The sequence below is a fragment of the Podarcis cretensis genome (genome assembly GCF_951804945.1).
Source record: "Podarcis cretensis genome assembly, chromosome: 8".
In the NCBI taxonomy this organism is placed as follows: domain Eukaryota; kingdom Metazoa; phylum Chordata; class Lepidosauria; order Squamata; family Lacertidae; genus Podarcis; species Podarcis cretensis.
Genome location: NC_137177.1, coordinates 18,671,299 through 18,687,825, shown reverse-complemented (window position 1 = coordinate 18,687,825; position 16,527 = coordinate 18,671,299). Strand labels below are relative to the sequence as shown.

Genomic DNA, 16,527 nt, shown 5'->3' with positions numbered 1-16,527 from the left:
GTGAGGGGTGTGGCCTAGTGAGAGGGGCGTGGCCTGCAAAGAGTTCTGAGGGCCAGGTAGAGAGACTGGGGGGGGGGGTGTGTACACCAATACAGCCTCTGTTGCAGGAGGCAGGACAGCAAGAATGTCAAAATACCTCTAATGGCCAGCAAGTAGCAAGTAGGGACATCTCCTTCTGCATGTACCTGTACCCAGAAGTGAAGCTGCAAGGAATATTCGGTGTTATGTTGGAAGGGGATGCCGGGAAACTGGGACTTATGCTCACATGTGGTGGGGGTGTAGATATGTACAGGGGAGGTGTTTAAGGAGATAACAGAAATCACTAGGTTAAAGCCGACCAAAAGTCCAGAGGTAGCATTATTTACAATTTACAATGGGGTGGAAGGTTCGCAGGCTGGGAAGGATTTGCTCCCCAATTTATTGACAGCTGCACAAGTTATTATAGCTAGGAAGTGGGAGGGGCAAGGTGAATATAAAATGGAAGAATGGTATAAAGAGGCGTGGGATATAGCGACTAATGATAAATTAACATGTGCTATTAAGGTAAGGCGGGGAATATGCAGGAGAAATTATTTTGAGATATGGAAATTGTAGAATTTGTACTGATAATAATGGAAAGGGGTCAAACCATCGCAAGAGGTGTTGAAATTTTGGGAGGTTGGATAGTTACAATGGAATGGTCTGGGGGTGGGATGCACATTTTTATTCTTATTTGTTTATGATTATTGCTTTGTCAAAATAATAATAAAAAGAGAAATAAGGAAATGAAGCTGAATGATTAAAGTGCTTTTTCACGCAGTGCATGGTTAAAGTACTGTATGGAACTCACTGTCATGATGGGCACCAACTTGGATGGTTCTGAGAGGGGATTTGACAATTTCAGGGATGACAAGGCTATTAATAGCTAATAGCCAGAATGGCTGTGCTCTCCCTCGACTGTCAGGCAATGTGCCTCTGAATACTAGTTGCAGCGAACTGCAGATACATAGAGCCACTGTTGTGCTGAGGTTCCGCTTGCAGGTTTCCCATGGACATTGGGCTGGCCCTTTCCCAAAGGATTCTCCATCTGCTCTTATGCCCTATTGTGTTCAGTGGGGTTCATTTTCCTGAACTGGATCAAGGTCAAAGATGGCAGCCCTGGGAGAGTACAAGGCATGGCCTCAACTCGCTAATTTACAATAGATTCATATCACGTTCTACACCCTCGCTGAACCTCTGGGCTTGATCAGCAACCAGCTCCCCTTATCGCTGACTCTGCCCAAATGAAAGGTCGAGTTCATAGCTTCCGTTATCAGACCTACCTTTGAGAAACGAGGTGATAAAGGAGAGCTATATCCTGTTGCGTTAACAGGTTGTGGCCCTTTCCCCAAGCGGTAGCTGCTTATCTGGCCGCTGAAGAACTGGATCCAAGACCAAAATGATTTTCCCTGGTCCCTGCTAGCCCACCGACATTTTAATCCAAACATAGTAGTAAGGAAGACAGTTGTTTTCAAAGATGAGAGACGAGGAGATTCTACATTGTAATGCAAATTTTCCAGCTGTGTAAATTTGTTGCAGCAAAAGCACAACACAGGGCCCTTTCAGATGACCTGTTTTGTTGAGTAGCCATCCTGATTTGCTTGCAGGAAGGTTACGCAGAGGTTAAATTACTTCTGGTGTTTATTGAGCATCCGTTCTGGTTTCTTTGCAGGCAGGTTGCATGACAAGGAGCATTGGCCCTGCATTCCTCCTGATATGCTTGCAAAGAATTTATTTATACATCTTCCCACTCATCCTTCATGCATCCCAACTTTTTAAAGTGCAATTCCCCATTTGTCCCCCATTGCTGCACCTTGGCGCCAATCTCCCCCTCTGCAATTTTGCACCCATCTTTCTTGCCCTCTGCTTTATGGCTGCCTCTATCCTGCCACACTTTTCTCCTTGTCAGCTTGACTTCCCGGCACCCCCGTTTCCCCTCTTCCTTGAAAGAGGGATGGGAAGCTGTAGTCCTCCAGATGTCACTGAGCTGCAACTCCTTCCACCCTGGCTTGTGATGGCCATGCTGGCTGGGGCTGGGGCAAGTTGCAGCCCTGCAGCATCTGCGGGGCCACAGATTCTTCATCCCCATCTTGGAAGAATATGTTTTCTGGCTTTAGTCACAGCTGATGCAAGGACACAATCAGTGAGGTGGAGGGGACAGGGGCTTGGTGTTCTATGATGTTGCAATGCAAACCCTCCAGTAGGTGGCAGCACGGCACGTTTGGGCGCGCTGCAAATGTGTCATTCATATGGAGGCAGCAACAACTTTGCGTTTGAGCCAGTAAAGGTAAAGGGACCCCTGACCATTAGGTCCAGTCGTACAGCGTACAGCTTCCAGGTCATGTGGCCAGCATGACTAAACCACTTCTGGCGAACCAGAGCAGCGCATGGAAACACCGTTTACCTTCCCGCTGGAGCAGTACCTATTTATCTACTTGCACTTTGATGTGCTTTTGAACTGCTAGGTTGGCAGGAGCAGGGACCGAACAACGGGAGCTCAACACGTCACGGGGATTCGAACCGCCGACCTTCTGATCGGCAAGCCCTAGGCTCTGTGGTTTAGACCACAGCACCACCCGCATCCCTGATTGAGCCAGTAGGTGGAATCAAAAAGGCTCTGGCAGCAAACAGGGACAAAGCAGCCCCCTTCTCACCCCATAGCTCCTTCGGGCCTTTGCAGCTTTGGCCAAGCACCAGAAGGACCCCAGATGCTGGTGCGGCTCACAAACCTCCCTTCCTAGTAGTGATTTCCATCAGAGAGGACAGAGCCACCTCGTAGCTCAGTGGTGGAGCATCTGCCTTGCATGCAGGACGTCTGGAGTTCAATCCCTAGCATCTCCAGATAGGGTTGGGAGAGAACCCTGCCTGAAATCCTGGAGAGCTGCTGCCAGTCTGTGCAGACAGTGCTGAGCTAGTTGGACCGATCGTATGCCTCAAAGGAACTGTGCCAATTGCAATAACCTCTAGCGATTACGTATGTGGAAATGTACAGAATCAGGACCAACAAGCATCATCTAGTCGAACCCACCGCAATGCAGAGTCTCATCATGCTTCTTCCCAATGTTGTTTGAGCATCTGGTGCCTTTGCAGCAGTGCTGGATTTACGTATAAGCTAAACAAGCTATAGCTTAGGGCCCCACTCTCTTGGGGGCTCCCAAAAAAATTAAAGGGAAAAAACTGGATGTACATTTCCAAAATAGAAGATAAAAAACAAAATAAAACCTACATACAGCAACAGTGTTTTGTGTTGTGCAGGCTCCTATGATGCTAGTTATGGGCCCCGCCTGCTAGCCTTCTCCCTAAAATATCACTGGTTTGCTCATTTCTATATATAGGGTGCCCACATTCTGCATGTGCAAATGGCTTTAGATACATATTAGGCCCATAAATTACCATATGGCATATATTCAACACAAAAAACAGCGACAGTTTCTTGTTGACAAAGGACAGTGGGAAATATAAAGGGCCTCGTTACCTTCAGTAGCAATGGGCCTCTCAAACCTAAATCTGGCCCTGCTTTGCAGTTATGCCCAAGACAGCAGTTGTTGTCTCTCTAGCTGTACACGCAAGCAGTGGCACAGCTCTTAATCCAGCTGTGGCTTATGCCAACAAAAACATACCCTGTAGCCTATACAGGTAACGCTCTCAAACAGCAGTAAAGCTGGACCTCCAGATGATGGTGCCAAGGATGAGAATGATGCGAACCTCCACATGTTGCTGGACTCCAACTCCCAGCAGCCAGAGTGGCCAATGGTCAAGGATGATGGGAGTTGTAGTCCGAAAACATCAGGTGGACTTGTCACAGTGCTGCATCTTTAGCCACAGAAGCAAAGTAATGTACTGCCGAAGGCATTGCTGGGGTTAAACTGCTTATCTCTGAGAACATTAAGGGTGAGCTGGCCTGGAGTTGCCCATCTGAGATAAGTTCACGTATATGTGTGTTTAGACATGTAGGCAGATATGTAAAGGTTCTCCCCCCCCCCCCAATTATATTTCATTAAGTTTCAGCTTTTTAAACATATGCAATCAAAACACAATTTCGTCTTTCCTCTTATTTTTGTCAACTTCCCACCCCATTTCCCATGGAGTTGTTGTTTCTCCAACTTCTGCTGCCCCCTCTCTATTAAATCGTAACTACAATATTATAAACCTAATAACTTCTGTTGCTCATAGTTCAAATCTTGCTTGCGAGTTCATCATACTATAGTATTTCTGAAAAAAGGCATCTATTCTTCCATTCAAACACTCACCATTAGGTGATCTTAATTTTGCTGTTGATTTTTTGCCAGTTCTGCATAGTCCATTATCTATTCTTCTTTGGTAGGAACTTCTTCCTTCCATTTCTGCACATAAAGAATCCGAGCTGCTGTTGTTACATACATTAACATTTTTTTTTGGGGGGGGGGGATTTCTGCCCCCTATAATCAGGGAACCCTCTTCCAACCAAGCGACAAAATGGGATTGGCCTACTGCCCTCCTGTTCACCCTCTTCTTTCCCTCCCTGCAGATGGCTGCTCCCTTGGACTTCACTCGGCTCATCCAGGAGCACCGGGAACTTCTCCTGCGCTGGGTGGAGCCCAACCCAGCTCCTCTGCTCCGCCTACTCCATGACAGCGGGCTCTTGACCCAGCCGGAGTACTTTTCCCTGCTGGAGACCATCCCCAAGAGCAACCAAGTCATTGCGCTTCTGGACAGGGTCTGCAGCAAGCCAGAGAATAGCCAGAAATTCTTGGACGCACTGTGGGAATTGCAGGAGGCCTACTGTCCTGAGCTCCAGCACTGGCTGGAAAAGAGCTGTCCGGAGAAAGGAAAAGGAGAACCTTCTCCAAGGCAGCCAGGCACGGCAGTGACACAACTAGCCTTGAGGGCAGGAGTGAGGAGGGAAGGGCCACATTCCTTTCTTGGCAAGCTTCTGGGGGCCACGTTCCGGTGGTGGATGGGGTCAGGTGTAAATATTTGCCTCTGTATAGTGGGCTAGTTTCCCCACTCCACACACAAGGTATCCTGGTTCGTAGACCTGCTGGTGGGCATCTGCTCTAGCACTGCTTTGCCTTCACAGTGAGAGCCAGTGTGGTGTACTGGTTAAGAGCGGTAGTCTCGTAATCTGGGGAACTGGGTTCGCTTCCCCGCTCCTCCACATGCAGCTGCTGAGTGACCTGTCACACTTCTCTGAAGTCTCTCAGCCCCACTCACCTCACAGAGTGTTTGTTGTGGGGGAGGAAGGGAAAGGAGAATGTTAGCCGCTTTGAGACTCCTTCGGGTAGTGATAAAGTGGGATATCAAATCCAAACTCCTCCTCCTCCTCTTCTTCTTTTTCTTCACAATCCTTCTCTTTCCTGTTTCAATCTAGAGCCTCCTCCCAAAACTCCCAAACGAGCTTTGCTGAAATTCTGGAATTCGAAGAAATACAAGCTCCCAGCAGTGCCTGCAGGCAAGTCATCTCTCCAACCTTGCTCCATAGGAGGGCTTGCTTCTGTGCATATATTTGTATCTTTGAGTGGATGGTGGAGCAGTAGGGCTCACTTGGCGTCCAGCAGGTAGCTTTGCTGCTGCTTACCAGGTGACAGAGAGGGAGGGACGAGTCCGCGGTGTGGTCAGTACGATGTAAACGCATCAGCAAAGCCAATCTGGCATCCCCACTGGTGCATCTGCGCATAGCATGGGCCTTGCCCCCATCTTGCTCTTTGCTCCTTTACCTCCTTGTAAGCGGCAATGTTTCAACCAGGAGCTCAGGTGAGCATCATCGCCCCACGAAGCTGTCCACTGGGGCTGGCGCCACACTTTTTTTGGCCACGATTTCAAAGCTGGTTATCTTTAACACGTGCAAAAGGTTCGGTGCCACGAAGGCTCAACATAAGAACAGTTTTTGTTGTCCGATAGGTTGCTGCCCAAGATGGGTAGCTGAGGCCTCTTAAGGAGAACTAGCATTTGGGATAGGGATAGCCCATGGAATGCCCCACAAATGTTGTTGGGACTACAAGTCCCATTGCCCCCAGTCAATGTTGCTTATGATCAGGGATGATGGGAGTTGTAGTCCTGACTGTCTGGAAGGCACCACATTGGCTACCCCTAGTTTGAAAGAAGTTGGTCCAGCTCTCTGAACATTTTGGAGTAGGAAAACCATCAGAGGATGATGGAGCTGGCAAATTCCCACCTCTGTTAGAGGGAGGGGGCTGATGTAAGAGACGTTTGTGTGTGTGTGTTTGGAGTGTGAGTTGAGGCGAGAGAGAATATCATGAAGGTTGAAGACATGGTGACATGCATCTCTCTCTGTCTCTGAGGATCTGGTGTGGGGAAACCTACCTGTTGCTTAACAGGAGTACGCATTGCTTGCCTTTCCTAATGCTCTACTGAAATGAACATTGCAAAAAGCATATTGTTCCAACTCTTCAGTAGGGGTCTTAAAGCAGCAGCAATTTTCATTCTGACCTGCCTTTGTCACAATCTGTGCTGTTTCCTTTCTGCTTCAGTTTGGTTTCTGCCAAATACAATGTTATCTGTTGGCTGTCTGCCGTTCACCGTAATTTATGTACTTATTTATGTTAAATTACAAATTTATCATAATTAATGATATCATTATTCCCACAATGTTCACTTCAGTGCAAAGGAAACACCACTGTAATGAGGGGGGGAGCATCCCCAATTGCGTATCATTTGCAGGCTGAAAACAACAATGATGAATGCCGACATGTTAAAAGGCGTGTCAGATTTACATGCCTGGATAGCTCTGCTTAGACAAAGTTAGTAGCAGGTTCCAAAAACAGTACAGTGAAGACGCCTGCCTATTGGGCTAGGAGTTCCAAAGTGTAGTTACTGCTACATGGAAGGATAAATTCCTTGCATGTGTGGGATGAACATTATGTGGCACTTGTAATGATGCTCAGATCTATTGACAGTATGGGGAAAGGGCTGAACAGGGAGAAATGGTTCCAGTTTTATGCGCTCTCGGAAATGATTGCAGAAAGAGCAGTGCATCAGTCTGCTGATTTGTGTTGCTTTGTGACAGGCAGGGCTGGTGCAAGTTTGGGGCCTGCCCTAATGTTAGGCAGAGTGAGATGATCGCCTCAGGCGGCAAGTGATGGGAGCTAGGGAACAGTGGCTAAGAGCTGGACACCAGGCTGCCTGTGCCCCCAAATCTCCCCTGCTGCCCTCAGGAGGACACTGTCCAGTCCCCCCGTGTCAAAATAAGATTCCCCTGCCAGTTCAATCAGCTTCCGTATGGGAAATGTGGGAGCCATCTTGTCCTTTGCCTCAGGCAGCAAAATCTCTTGGGCTTGGAGGTCTCTACAGGGCGCCTGTTTCCTATGCATTAAATGTTCTCTTGTCATGACAGATGAGGAAAAGAGCAACGACCTGACGTTTCGAAGAGCCTTGAGCCGACAACTCAAAGGTAACGGAGGAGGAGGAGGAGGAGAAAGAGCAATGAAAGGATGTGCAAGCAGAATCCAGGACAAAGAGGGGCTTCAGTGCAGAAGAGGGTGGGGAATTGTTTTCAGATTGAGGGCCACATTCCTTTGTGGGCAACCTTTTGGGGGCCAGAGACAAAACTGGGCTGGGCAACAGAGGCAACTCATAACTTTGCACGGCAGGTTACAGTCCAGCCTTACAGAGGTCAGAGATTTACCCACTCAGCTCCCTGCCTTTCCATCCTCTGTCCAAGCAAGAGGAATTGGCATTCTCACACTTGATTAAGCAGTATTTAAATCTTAATATAATTAATACATATATGAATACTAAGGAAGGCAGCAAGAATAAAGATGGATTGCTCAGCACATGAATCTTGCAGCTGCCAAGGAAACTTTAGCTGCAAGTTTCCTACACTTAGCAACGGTCCCTTCCAGCTTTAAAAATTCTATGTTTTTATGGCCATATACATCTAAAGCAGTAAGGGACATGGGTAGTGCTGTGGGTTAAACCACAGAGTCTAGGACTTGCCTATCAGAAGGTCAGCGGTTCAAATCTCCAAAACCGGGTGAGCTCCCATTGCTCAGTCCCAGCTCCTGCCAACCTAACAGTTCGAAAGCACGTCAAAGTAGATAAATAGGTACCGCTCCGGCAGGAAGGTAAACGGCGTTTCCGTGCGCTGCTCTGGTTCGCCAGAAGCGGTTTAGTCATGCTGGCCACATGACCTGGAAGCTGTACGCCGGCTCCCTCAGCCTGTAAAGCGAGATGAGCACTGCAACCCCAGAGTCGGCCACAACTGGATCTAATGGTCAGGGGTCCCTTTACCTTTACATCTAAAGCAGCATCATACTACTTTAAACTTCCCCCAGGGAATCCTCGGAAGTTTAGTTTGTTCAGGGGTGCTGAGAGTTGTTAGGAGACTCTTATTTCCCTCCCAGAATTACAACTCCCACTGTGGTTTAACATTCAATCCTTCTTCCCAGGGAACTCTGGGAATCGTAGCTCCAGGAGAGGGGAATAGGGGTTTCCCTCAGCACCCTTAGCCAACTACAGTTCCCAGGAGTCTTTAACTGTATGGTGCCTAAGACGTCTCCCCATTGCAACAATCCCACCCATTGCAACAGTCTCTGCGTCTCCAGTAAAGATCCCCAAAGTAATACGTCTGTGAAAATGCATGCAAAAGATGGGTTCACGTGGATGTGGGTCTAGAGAGATGTTTTTTTCCCTAAACGGGAACTGCAAACTCAAGGGATGGATCTCCTTGCCCTACAATAGTCAACTCTGTACATTCCATCAGGATTATCCGCTGTACTTTTCTGGGTCTCCTCCTTACCTTTTGCTCCAACTGCTATCCTCCTGCCAGCTGCTTTGCAGAACCACCGCCGCTCCCTGCTGACCCGCACGGAGAAGCTTTGCACCAATGTGGACGACACCGAAACCTGCGGCCACATCGAGATCCGCTACACCGACCTGCTGCTGTCCGACAACCCTCGCTCGGCTTCCAGCAGCCATGACTACTTGCACCTGGCCTCCCGCCGTGCCCGCCTCTACTCCCTCCACGCCCCCCGCCGCCTGGCTCTGAGCCAGCTTTTCTCCCCGCTCCCCGAGGAGAGCTTCCCACCTCGCCGGGTGATGCTGAGCGGGGCTGCCGGCATCGGCAAGAGCGTCGCGGCCCAGAAGATCATCCACGACTGGGCATTGGGCGCGGCCTTCCAAAAGGCCCTTTGCATGCTAGACTTCTCCTTCCGGGAGCTCAGCCTCATCAGGACACCCCAGAGCTTAGAGGACCTGATCTGCAGCAAGCATGTCCACCTGAGCGGAGTTCTCCCCGAGCTGCTAGATCGGCCTGGGGAACTTCTAGTGATTTTAGATGGCCTGGATGAGTTCCGGCACTCCCTGGAGAGCAAGAATCCCTGTTTCCAATCAGACCAGCCGGCTCACATCAAAGATCTGGTGCACAGCCTCCTCTATGGGACTTTGCTACCCAAGGCCACCATTTTGGTCACGTCGAGGCCTTCTGTTGCCCTTCCAGAGGACCTCTTTGACCGCCATGTCATTATCCTTGGCTTCCAAGAGCAGCAGGTAAAGGACTACTTCTTCCGCTTCTTCCGTAACCTGGAACGAGCTGCAGATGTGCTTGGTTATGTATCTGCCCACGAGGGTTTAGCCAGCCTCAGCTTCATTCCTCTCTACTGCTTCATTCTCTGCACAGCGCTGGGGGAATTCTTCCCATGGACAGGGGAGAAGGAGGCCTCCCCACCAAGCACCATCACCGAGGTCTACCGCCAGTATTTGAGCACCATCCTCCGGCTGCGACGAGCAGGGGGAGCCGGCGGCGCCTTGGAAAAAGCCAAAGACTTGGTGTTGCAGCTTGGCAAGCTGGCCTACGCTGGTCTGCTGAGGGGGAAAGTTGTCTTCTACGCAGATGAGCTGCGGGGTTTCGGCTTTGACCCGGAGAACTTACCCGGCACTTTCTTGAACCGGATCTTCTTCAAGGAGAAAGACGAGGTCTACGGCTTCTTCCACTTGACCATACAGGAGTTCTTAGCTGCGTTGTACTCAGTGGCTATCTTGGACCCCGGTACTGAGGAGTTAACTTCTTGCCTGGATCTCTGGTGGGATGGAGAAGCTCCAGAAGGTGGACAGGCCGAGAGACTTCTGCCCCCACCAGATGGACGTGCTGCAGCTGGACTTCTCAGCTACACTAGGGAGTTCCTGAGCGGAGGCCAACAGTGGGACAACCTGCAGATGTTCTCCCGGTTCTTCATGGGGCTCTTGAGCTCCAGGGTGCAGGGGAAGCTGGAGAGCTTGGCTGAGGGCCTAACAGGGGACCCCCTTGTGCCTTTGGCAGAGTGGCTGGGGAAGAAAGCTCAGTACGAATCAGACCGGAAGCTGCTCTCCTTGCTGCATTGCCTGGCAGAGCTCCGCCAGGACTGGGTGACGCAGAAGGTGGCTTCCAACCTGGATGAAGTGGATCTGTTCAAGGTGACCTTGAACCCAGCTGACTGTGCAGCCCTGGCCTATGTCTTGGGCTGCTCGGAGCATAAGAGGCTACGGAACCTCAACTTGAGCTACAGCAACATGGGCATCGGGGGGCTGAGGCGACTCCGGGGGCTTCTCCATCGGTGTGAGACTCTCCAGTGAGTACCTGGTTGGCAGTGTCCTAGGCCTTGGTCATATGCATATGCCATGGGCAGTGGCTGCAGGATGCCAGCATCCTATGCCCTGCCATGAATAGGGGCAAGCAGGGGCATTCAGGTCAGGTGTCCAATGCAAACTTGCATCATGTCTCTCCCAGGAATTCTTGGGATAGTTTGGCAAGGGTACTGTGAATAGCCTGTAAGAGACCCCAAGGCCAAGCCACAGAGCTTCAACTCCCACAGTGCTCTGTATGTAGAGGGAATAATGGTAATAACTAATAATAATAACATATTTATATGCACCTCATCTGCCTGGGTTGCCCCAGCCACTCTGCGTGGCTCCCAACAATTTTTTAAAAAACAAAAACGAAATACAACATCAAATACTAAAAACTTCCCTGAAATGGGCTTGCCTCCAGATGTCTTTTAAAAATCCATTTTAAATCTCCAACATATGGTACATATGCCCTTAGTGTTTAAAGGAGCAGGAAAGATTTGGATGTCGTTGAATTTAGTTATTTAGATAAATTCCGTGCACAGCTTGCAAACTCAAAGCGGTTTACAAGAGGAGGAAAACAGTAAAATTAGTCTGTGCTACGTATTCAGACCTCTTTGGAGTGTTAGGAGAGGGGTAGTACTTCTGATGTGGGACACGCCATGCTCCTTCTGGGGTAGTTGTCCACCTTTGGTCCGTATCATGTGCTCAGCTCTCACCTGCAATCTCCTGTTTTCCAGGTTGCGGTACAATTCTCTGGACTGTGAGGCGGCAGCCATAGAAGCTGAAATACTCAGGTCCCCAAGATGCCAGGTGAAAAGACTTCTGTGAGTCACCTTCTGTGTATGTGTGTGCTATAACCTATGGAAGTCTTGACATCACTCCCACTAGTGACACAATTACTGTATTTTTCCGTGTATAAGACGCCCCCATGTAAAGACGACCCCTATTTTGGGGGACTCAAATCTCAAATGTAAGAAAATGAGAGCAGATGGCACAGAGTTGTTGAGCTTTTTTTTTGCGGAGGATTCACCAGAGTTATCGCAAAATCCGCCTCTCATCTGTCCCATCACCGGCAGAAGCTGCCAATCTCCCGCCCAATTGCCACAGAGTCAGCGAATCAACACCAGCCATTGACGAAGCAACCAGTAACATGCATAATAACAGCTGACAGCAGCAGCAGCAACCAATCAAACGTCCTCCCTATGCACTATCGATGTATAAGATGACCCCCACTTTTTACCATAATTTTTAAAGAAAAAAACCTAGTCTTATACATGGAAAAGCACGGTATTATTATTATTATTATTATTATTATTATTATTATTATTATTATTTTATTATTATTATTATTATTATTATTATTATTATTATTAAGGTGCTTTTTCTTTTTTTAAGTGACTCAAAGTGACTTAGCATAGGGTTGCCATATTTCAAGAAGCAAAAATCTGGACAAAAACAAATTGTTGACCCTCTTTTTAAAAAAAAATTCCCAAAACTGCTTTTTTGGGGAATTATCCCAAGTTGTTGAGTTTTTTGGGGGGAAACCCGCAAAATGTCCAGGACGTATGCCAACTCTACTTAAGAACAATAATGCACCACACTGAAAGAAGGCCGCAGATAATTAAAAGCCAAAGACCTGGTGGAAAATAAATGATTTTGCCTGGTACCTAAAGATAAGTAACGACGGTGCCTGGTGAGCCTTCTTGGGGAGAGCATTCCTCAAACAGGGAGCCACCACTGAAAAGGCCCATTGAGGTGTTGCCACCCTCTGGACCTCCCGTGGAGGAGGCAAATGAAGAAGGGCCTCAGATCACGATTACAGGGTCAGTTCATATGGGATCAGGTGATCCTTGATTTATGGTCATATCTACATCACACATTTAAAGGACATGGTCTTCCCCAAAGAGTCCTGGGAAGCATAGTTTGTTTAAGGTGTTGGGAATTGCAGCTCAGTGAAGAGTAAGCTATAGTTCCCAGGATTCTTTGCAGAAAGTTGTGTGCTTCCAATGTATAGCAAGGGTTTCATCTATATCTCTTATCATTGTGGTTCTAGTCCATAGAATCCTAGTAAATTAAGACAGCTCACCTGCAGCATGTAGCTTGGTTTATTTGCTCGAGTTCTCTAAAGAGCTTTACTTTTCTAAAGATCTTTGCTTTTGTATAATATCCCTGCCTCCTCCTTGAGATGGCCCACTGCCTCGATTCCATAGGATTCTGCCTTTAACTGGGAGTTCCGACCTCGTGACCCTCTAGCCAGTTTCAGCTCTATGGAAGTAAAATCCTAACTACCAGGAGGGGTGTGTTTTGCTTCATTCATTCTGATGGGATAATCTGAAACTGGGGATTTCCTATACAGGAATTTGCAATGTGTTAGTTTGAATTCCACTGATCACGGGAGTTCCTCTTTGCTTTAAGTTAAACTTCTCTCTCTCCCCCCACCCCCAATTTCTTAAGGTTTTGTGGGAACTGCCTGGGCTCTGAAGGGGTGAGTGGTTTATGGGATGCCCTCCAGGAGAACACCACCCTCGAAGAGCTCTATCTCGATATCACAGGAATCACAGATAGTGGCTTGGATAATATTATGGATTCCTTGATGTGCAACAGAACGCTCAGGCTCTTGACGTAAGTATGCTCTGATGATATTGCATTTTAATATTTTGCAAACTTCTGTAAATGAAATCACAAGCCTACCAAAATAGAATTTCGGCAGGAGGTATAATTGATTAGAGGTCATCACATTTTTGCAAAGATCCCAACACAGAGGAAATACAATGCAGTGCTATGCAAGAGGAATAAGGAATGCTATTGTATACATCTAGGAATTTTTACACACACACACAAACAAACAAACAAACAAACAAACACCCCCCCAAATAATACCTTCATAAATTTCTACAATTTTTATTTTCTTAATCCAACAAGTGTTGCAGTTTCTATAGTGTGTTTTGCAGAATATGTAATCATGAGTATAGTTTCTCCCTCCCCAAAATTTACCGTATTTTTCGCCCCATAGGATGCACTTTTTCCCCTCCAAAAATGAAGGGGAAATGTGTGTGCGTCCTATGGGGCGAAGGCATGCTTTTGCTGAAGCCTGGAGAGCGAGAGGCATCGGTGCGCACCAACCCCTCTCGTTCTCCAGGCTTCAGTAAGCTATCCGCAAGCCTTGCAAGCCCGGTGGGAGTTCCCGCGGGCTCACAAGGCTTGCGGGCAGCAGCCTGCAGCCCCGGCGAGTGTCCGCAAGCTTTGCGCGCCCGGCGGGAGGTCCTGCCGGGCGCGCGAGGCTTGGGGCGGCAGCCTGCCGCCCGAAGCACGCGGAGCCCTCCGGAGCCCTCCCCAAAAAAAGGCAAGCTCCGGGGACAGCAGGCGCTGTCCCTGGACCTGGTCTGCAGGTGGGCGGCGGGGAGAAGAGCGCTTCTCCCCGCTGCTGGCCCCGCAAGTTCTGGGGGGGAAAAATAATTTCCCCCCCTTTATTTCCCCCCAAAAAAACTTGGTGCGTCCTATGGGCCAGTGTGTCCTATGGGGCGAAAAATACGGTAAATATTTAAAGTGTGCACGCATAGATATACTTATCAGATTTGGTTTTCCTTTCCACTGTATTTGTAAATAAAATAACTATATAATTTTAGATGTGGGGAATGAATTTCCTCAGTTGCGCTTCCTGCTTCCTGGGGGTCTGGATGGGAGTCAAGCTGTTGGATGTGAAACAGCAGGGATCGTTCAGTTTGGAGCTTAAGGGTTAATTCTGTTAAAGTCAACTATCCAAGAGGGAGACTGGTGGAGGTGTTGCTTTAGCAACCAGTCAGAATAGCATGACCTTTGCTGAGGTAGTACATTTTCTGGCTGTGTGGTTCTGAGGGAGTGCTCCCCTTGTATGTTTCGCCCTAAAACCCTCCTCACTTGTTTCTTGGGCATATGTGTGTGCATGTGTGTGTGAGAGAGAAATCGATCTGCATGCTCTCCTATTACAAGGTCTTTCTCTATCATGGGTTGCATCCTGGCTGAGTTAATTACACTAAATTAGTTGTTAGGAGACCCCAATGCCCACACAGAGCTACTATTTCCAGAGTTCCCTAGGAAGTTAGTCTCCTCTGGAAATTGTAGCTCTGTGGGAGGAAAGGGGGCTCCTAACAACTCTCAGCTCCCTCAACAAACTACAGTTCCCATGATTCTTTGGTGCAGGGGGGAGTCGTGACTGTTTAAAGAGGCATCATAACCCTTTCAATATATAGTGTGCATGTGGCCTAACATAGCTTGGACCCAACCTCATGTCTATCCACATTTTCCCCCAGGGTACCTTTATAACACCTGTCTTTTTTCCCTCAGCATTGTGGGGAACCGCCTGAGCAAAGCCGGGAGAGACGTCCTCTCCGAGTTGAGTCGCAGGAAGCCGGAGCTCAAGATCATAAGCAGTTTCCTGTCCAACATGGGGCTGCTGCAGGCATATTTGGACTGGGTGGAAGAGATCAAAGCGGACCAGGAACAGATGGAGTCAGTCAAGAATGCTGACGCCTTGCGTTCTGTTCTGGAAGTTCTGGAGGAAACAGAAGATCCGGGAGCCAGCCAGGAAGCTCGGGAAAGAGCGGAGCTACTGAAGAAACAGATCACTGTCCTCCTGGGGGAGGAGAAAGCAAGAGAAAACGGGACCCTGTGATGTCTACTTGGCTTCACATGTCTTGCAAAATTGAGGCATCTACTGGGAGGCCAAAGGGCACCATCTCAACGGGTGTATTCTGCAACCTGTTGTGAATGCAATATTAGGGCGTTAGTGGTAGATTTGTACTGGCCCGTCTGCACATCATTCTGCCATTGTTCTGCGATGCCTCATTAGTGTTACCTTGTTCTTGCTCTATAGCGCAACATTCCCCCCCGGAGTTGTTAGGTATGAAAAATCACTGAACTTCCAACAGGAAGCTACTACAGGACGTGTAAGCGATTATAAATGAAGCCCTGAAATGTTTGCAGGTGCAAACAGTCCTGAGATCAGGATCATGTGCCCCAACATTAGCAAAAATCCTTGTGGGTGCCTTTGTCTGCCTCACCTGCAATAGAACATGTCTCTCCTGTATCTACAGCCACAGCAGGCACTGTAATTCTTCAACGGTTTGACGTCACCCCTGAAGGCACAATCTTCCATTGTCTCCCAGAGACAGACGGATGCCAACTGCGCATCTGTGGACGCACAATGCAAAGGACCTCTGGGTGGGCGCCTCAGCCTACCCACAGCTTTTTCTGCATGGGGAATCTCCCTACCCTATTCAGCCCCCCGGACACAGGAAGCTGTCTTTATACTAGATCAATTTATTTGTTCGTGCTCTGTGCTAGCAGCTGCTCTTGGGAAGACGTCTCTTGCATCACCATGGATGGGCACATCTGGGCCTCTGTGGTCAGAGAGGGGACCAAAAGCCATTGGGAGACTGCACCCACTGCCTCCCAGGAATAACATTTAAGGCAAGGGGGAGACCTCATTGGTCCTATTGATCAAGTGGAGAAGGGGCAGCTGTGAAAAGGAGCTTGCTTCCTGAGAAAACACTGCAGAAGCAAAGGCGGAAGGACGCTGTGACCCCATCCTTCAGCCCAAGCAGGGGCTGGGAGCTTCTTTCACTTTCACCCTGAGGACCACTGTGGCGTTAGTCCATTCTTCGGGGATATGTTTGTATTGGGTGGGAGAGAAAGGGTTAATAGGTTGACCAGAGAGAAAGGGTTAATAGGCACGGGGGCGGAGCCTACCTGATTTTGAGGCTCAGCCCACAGGTTTTGACAGTTAGTTCCTTGGTTCTTTTGGGAGGGGAGATAGAGGAGTCAAAGGGAGTTAGAGACAGGAACAAGACTGAGAGGGAATAGAGTGACAGCGTTTCGAATATTTTAAAACTTGTTTGTGTTTGAAATACACTTTAAACTTCATTGTTAACTCTACCTGACTGAGACTCAGTACAGTGGTACCTCGGGTTAAGTACTTAATTTGTTCTG

The 16,527-nt window shown here is 48.5% G+C and overlaps 1 protein-coding gene across 1 annotated transcript; it reads left to right on the top strand.

Annotated features, from left to right (window-relative positions):
* The first annotated feature begins 187 nt into the window (after positions 1-187).
* On the top strand, positions 188-16,468 carry LOC307221476 (NACHT, LRR and PYD domains-containing protein 12-like). Its single transcript, XM_079985959.1, has 8 exons — positions 188-543; positions 4,526-4,856; positions 5,369-5,449; positions 7,352-7,408; positions 8,786-10,562; positions 11,298-11,384; positions 13,015-13,182; positions 14,884-16,468. The coding sequence occupies exons 1-8, from the start codon at positions 478-480 to the stop codon at positions 15,209-15,211; spliced, it is 2,895 nt and encodes a 964-aa protein (XP_079842085.1). The 5' UTR covers positions 188-477; the 3' UTR covers positions 15,212-16,468.
* Positions 16,469-16,527: the final 59 nt, after the last annotated feature.

Excerpts from the sequence above, each read along its gene's own strand:
- LOC307221476 (XM_079985959.1), top strand. The coding sequence starts at position 478 with ATGGAAGAATGGTATAAAGAGGCGTGGGATATAGCGACTAATGATAAA. Across the intron at positions 4,857-5,368 it reads ACCTTCTCCAAGGCAGCCAG|AGCCTCCTCCCAAAACTCCC; the intron begins GCACGGCAGTGA and ends GTTTCAATCTAG. Across the intron at positions 7,409-8,785 it reads CTTGAGCCGACAACTCAAAG|CTGCTTTGCAGAACCACCGC; the intron begins GTAACGGAGGAG and ends TCCTCCTGCCAG.